The 5,946-nt window shown below is 35.9% G+C and overlaps 1 protein-coding gene across 1 annotated transcript; it reads right to left on the minus strand.

The window, feature by feature from the left end:
* Positions 1–330: 330 nt before the first annotated feature.
* On the minus strand, positions 331–1,998 carry LOC143573088 (UDP-glycosyltransferase 76G1-like). The gene is made up of 2 exons (XM_077058068.1): positions 1,467–1,998; positions 331–1,208 (listed from the first exon to the last, which is right to left on the minus strand). Exons 1-2 carry the CDS (start codon positions 1,996–1,998, stop codon positions 331–333), a joined length of 1,410 nt encoding a protein of 469 aa, XP_076914183.1.
* Positions 1,999–5,946: the final 3,948 nt, after the last annotated feature.

The following is a 5,946-nucleotide window of genomic DNA, read 5'->3' on the forward strand; positions in this document are numbered from 1 at the left end:
TATGAGAATTCATGTTATTAATGAGAATAATTATTTAATTTAATTTTAATTTTTTTTAGCAAGAAATTATAAAAATGCATGTTATTTATGGAAAGAATTATTGTTTTAATATAGATATAGATAGATTGTTTATTGAATTTGTCACTGAAATAATTTTCTGTAAACACCATTAACACCACTCATTCAGGAGAGCAACTTAGTGTGATTGCACCCCACCCCCGAGTGTCCCTGTTTTTTCGTACAAGCTTCAAACACGAATTTCAAGGTCGAAAATCATATTATTTTGATTTATTTTTTTTGTCCGAGTACAATTAAAACGGTTTATTGAAGCTATAACGATGAAATGTAATCGACCAAACTTCTTAGGGATCGATATGAAGATCCGCCTTCTTCGAAAGAGATGCTCACCTCCTTTTTCAAAAGATTTATTCTTTCACGTATTTCTTCGCCTTCTTTATCAAACATCAATCTTTTAACAACTCTCTGGATTTCCTCCCTTTCAAGACCATTTTCCAACAAAATGCCAATTTTCCATACATCACTCACGTATCTTGCGATTATCGGTTGCCCAACATCACATGGTGAGCAAATCATAGGAACTCCTTCACATATGCTCTCCAATGTGGAATTCCAACCACTATGAGTCCAAAAACATCCTATCGCCTCATGTGCTAGCACTTCCTTTTGAGGACACCATTTCACTATGCGTCCCCAGCCATCCATTCGTTCTAAGAACTTCTCAGGCAACCACTCAAGCCATTCTAAACCCCCAACCACATTTGGTCGGACCACCCACAAGAAAGGTAAACTAGTGTTTACCAATCCATAAGCCATTTCTTGAAATTCTAACGCGGTTGCTTTTGCAAGGGTCCCAAAACTTACATATATCACTGATTTGGGGGCTTGAGCATCAAGCCATGGGAAAAAGGTTCGATCATGTTCAAAAACTATGCTTGAGGTCGAAGATGGCAAATACTTTTGAAGTGGGCCTAATGTGAACCTCGGAATTGGAAAATCATGGCTAAAGGTTTGTAATATAGCCTCCTCGGGTTCTTTGAAGGAATTCCAGATGAATCCTGCTGATGCCTTGACTTGCTTCATCACTTTGGTTAGATATTTCGCCATACCATTTGGGTTCCTTGAAGTCTTTATGACATCTTTGACTTTCAAAAGTGGATATTCTGGAGCTGGTGTTGCGTATTCCGAATCTGTATACAATATATATATATATATATATATATATATATATATATATATGTTAAGGGTTTGGATAAAATACAAATAAAATTAACGTGCTAATTATGAGAATCAAGTAAAGTAATTATGTAATTACATAATTACTCTACTTACATATATAATTACTTTACTTAATTCTCACAATTGACATGTTAATTTCCTCTGTATGTTAAAGTAATTAATATAAACATAGATTTATAACATAATAACTTCCATTTGTATTACACTACCTTTGCTTGTGAGGTTGAAGTAACCCTTTTCATAGAAAAAAGATATATCACGATAAACAAGAACGGAAACAATGGTGCACGCCCAGGTCACTAGTCGAGGGACCTTCAGGGAGTCAGCGATCTCCTGCGCGATGTAGTATTTGGCATCTGTGATTAAACAAGCCACAGGTGGCTCATCGGGCTCAGCCAACAACCCAGCTACACACTCCTTAAATGAATCTGCAGAGTTTTCGTTAAGGTACGTGAGGTAAAAGCTCGGGTCTGGTTTCTCCGGGATGTGCTTTCCAATCTCGGAAAACCCGTCAGCAATGGGCTTGAAGGTGAAGTGAGGATAGTTTGAATAATTGGGAGTGTTTTGTGAAGCGTGCATGATTACTATTTTAAAACCTTGGGTATGAAGAATGCTTGCTAACTGAAGCATGGGACTTAGATGACCTTGAACGGGTAAAGGAAACAATACTATTCTCCGACGGGTTGCGATTGGTGATGTCGGATCAACAGTGGTATGATCTCCTCCTACATAGTTCTTCATGTTTGGAAACTATGAAGAGTTAAGTCTCTTTGCTAAATGAAAAGCTAAAGCATATTTATTGGCACGCACACACATTAACCCCACCTCAAAACAAACAAACAAGACGGTAAAAAAAAAAAAACCAACACACATTAACCCCACCTCAAAGATGAAATAATAATAATACGTTGCATGCCACCAATAGTTTTTGTCGATAATTCGTCGTGATATGAGTTAAAGAAAAGATTTTAGAACTGCGAATTTCTTTTTATATATCAGTTTAAATAATCATGGCCAAATGTTCCGTCGGTGAATGACGACTATTTAATCATTTAATCAGTCGACCATCACCATATGGTTGTTTAGATGATGTTTTGGTACTTATTGGTGGTTGTCACTACCTCAGAAAGATAGAATGAGCAGAGGCTGGCTGCTAATTCCACAAGCATTTCATGTCAAAGCTCTACAATTCATATATGTTAACGATATATGAATCTAAATATGTATTGATTAAAAGTTATTATCTGTTTATTTTGGGTTAATTAGCAGGTTTTTGTTTGGTATTTCAGCTGCTGCAAAATCAAACCAGACAAAAATATCGTACGGCAAAATAACATCACATGCTAGCTATGCTTAAACTTAATGCCTTCTAACAGCAGTAGCACGTTACAAAAAACAACCATATGCAGAGCAAGAAGGCAAAGGAACGACAGCAGCAAACCACTCTTTTGGACAGCTGTTACTTAAGAAAGCTTCGACTATCACGTAACTTGGACACCACCAAAACAATGATATTTTGTAACACTTGTAAGTATCAAAAACTCTTCATAACTTTTGTTAGTATGAGCTACTCATGTAAACAATATTTGGTATCATCGGACCTGAAAAAAACCTTTCCCTCAGCAATGCGCAACTACCAATATTATAATTTATAATGCAATTCATATATGCCTACACAATACCCTCTTCAAGACCTAGCGTAGCGCGCAGGTAGTCGTCCTACAAGAACGAATTGATAAACAGAAATACAAACGAGCACACATTAGGATAAACCTCTCACATTATTATAATTAAGAAACTAACTCAAACATTGACTACAATAATCCCCAATACAATAATCCTAATCATGGCTATGTATTTATAAGGGCGACCCAGATTAGCCAACAAGTAATTACCGAATATAATAAAAACCTAACTGCAACTAGGGGTGTCCAAAATACCCGAACCCGATTAACTTGACCCCGAACCTGAATAAGCAAATTAGGGTCAGGTTAAATCGGGTCAAAAAATATTAATCGGGTTATTCGGGTTAACCCAAATTGTTAATAGGGTTGGGTTTCGGGTTCATTTTTGGGAAAAAAATCGGGTTTTGGGTTAACCCGAATAACCCGACTAGCGGTGATACTTTACTTCAAATACAATAATGAAAAGGTGAAATAAGCACTAAAAAGTTAATGTCGGAAGTTTTATAGAGGAGTTAATTATTATGCTTGTTCATGAATCGTTCGAGGGGAAGTTCATTTATGTTGTGTTCATTTAATTAAACGAACGAATATGAACAAATGTTTCACTCTTTCACCTGTGTTCGTGAACATTCGTTTATGATCGTTCATTTAAGTTTGTTTGCGTTCATGTTCATTTACATATTAATAGAATATTATTAAATATTATTTGCATTTAGAAATTATATCACCCTAATGTGTTTTATATATGTTTTACTTTGTGTTTATTTAAATGCGTTAATTTATGTTCGTTTATGCATGTTTGTGTTCGTTAATATATGCTCATATATGTTCCATCATGTTCGTTTATCTTTGTTTGATTATGTTCATTTATGTTTGTGATTTGCTCGTTTAGATTTTAAACAAACGAACATAAACGAACACTGACATTTTCTTTTTTTAACTAACGAACATGAACACAAATATTTGTTCGATTAAATGTTAGTGATCGTGTTCATTTAAAGTTAATAAACGAACACAAACATGCCTTCATGTCCGTTCGGTTAGTTTACAAACCTATATGTAATTATAAGATAATTACTTGTGAAAGAAATTGAAAAATTGAGTAGAATGAGAAATTTACAGCTCACAAGTTACAAACATAAAAATCAACTTAAAATTAAAAAGTAACACGGTAAACCCGATTAACCTGACTAACCCTAAACCCAACTAATCCGAACCTTAATAGGGTCGGGCTTTGGGTTAGATATTTTTTAAGAAAAACCCGACTAACCCGACCCGATTAACGCGAAACCCGATCGGGTTGACCCGATGAACACCCCTAAGGCCCTAACTGCATCCCCAGAGACCCATTATAACATTAATGAATCTCACAGGCCCAATAGATCCAACCTAGTCGCCTACACGTGATGGGCTTATTATAATGGAAATTACCAACAACGCTGGTACTAAGATCTAATTTGTTTTACACATTTAACTTTTTTTACTTGCAGAACTATTTTCTGTTGAGATATTTGGATATAAATTGTCAATGAATGTTCTCTTAGTATTTTTTTATACAAACAACTTTTATTCTTGTCAACGATATGAGATGATATTGTCATATCTTCCATTTATTTATATTTATCTTGTATTTATTTATTGATATGTTTTCCATATTTATTTCCTTTGTAATTGTATTTATATACTCTTGTACTTTATTTGTAAATCAATCAAGAATACGGGTTAATACCTTCCATATGGTATCAGCCTAATACACCGATCCTCAACCCTTCTTTTCTGCTCCTTTCTCATCGCTGCCATCCATGGCCACCTCTACCTCTGATTAATCCCTCTCTATGACCACTCTTCTTCATATGCTTACCATTAAGCTTTCTTCAACCAATTACCAGTAATTGAAAAATTAAGTTTATCCTCACCTTTCTCATCAGAAACTTTTAGGGCACATCAATGGTTCTTCTATCTCTCCACCACCAGAAATTACCGTTGACGGGAAGCTTTCTCCGAATCCCGATTATGCCTCATGTAAGTCCTGTGATGGATCTTCCAATGTGATATCAATATGCTTAACAGTTAGGCGGAAACTAACCACTAAGTTGATTATGTGAAAACAACCAAGAACACACCAAACACAATAAAGAAGCTTCAAAACACATGTATATTATACGTCGGGTGCTTAAGCCCTTAGCAACTTGCACGGGTAGATAATAACAATGAACGAACAACCCTAAACCGTTAACATATGTTCTATATATATTCTACCAACTGAGCCCAAACCAACTAAAAGCCCACCGAGATCAACAGATCTCGGTGTACAAACAAAAGCCCAAATAAGCCCAGTACTACAAAGCATAAACCACAAACTACGTTCCAACAATCTCCCATTTGGTTTATTGCTTTATTCATGCTCAAGGATATCAGCATCTGCGGCATTATGAGCACCTGCCCACAGACCTTCACGAATGATTGCTCCGACCATACGAGTATACTCCTTAGCAGCTGGTTCATAAAGTGGCTCAGCAGTTATCTAAAATTTGCTAAGAGTCTTGAGATCCTTTTCTCCGAACTTCAATAAATCTTTAGGATCAACAAGACGATATTGACTCTTATTCAATCTGATAATAACTGTGGCCGTCACATCATCATATGTCCAAAACTTCATTTCATCAAGAGCTCCCTTAGGAAACCTCTTGGTGATCGGAATTGATTTTACTTTGCATGTCGGTGGACACATAACATTTACCATGGTTTTATTAGTGTGAGGGTCACGAACACCCTTAGCCTTCTTAAGAAAAGATTCGGCTGTAGTCATATCTGGAAAACCACGTTCCACTTGAGAGATCAAGAAGGTATGAAAGTTGTTCGCATTTGGATCGTTGTTTGGATTATGAAATGCAGCATGAGATAAATCAATCAAATCTACCTTCGTCCAAGACCCAAACCTTTTCATTTTATCATAGTACTAGGTGCTGCCAGATTTCCGTTTAACCCACCACATTCTTTTATC

This window comes from Bidens hawaiensis, unplaced genomic scaffold, assembly GCF_021521415.1.
Source record: "Bidens hawaiensis isolate Kalapana, Puna unplaced genomic scaffold, B.hawaiensis_p1.1 tig00026194_1, whole genome shotgun sequence".
Lineage (NCBI taxonomy): Eukaryota > Viridiplantae > Streptophyta > Magnoliopsida > Asterales > Asteraceae > Bidens > Bidens hawaiensis.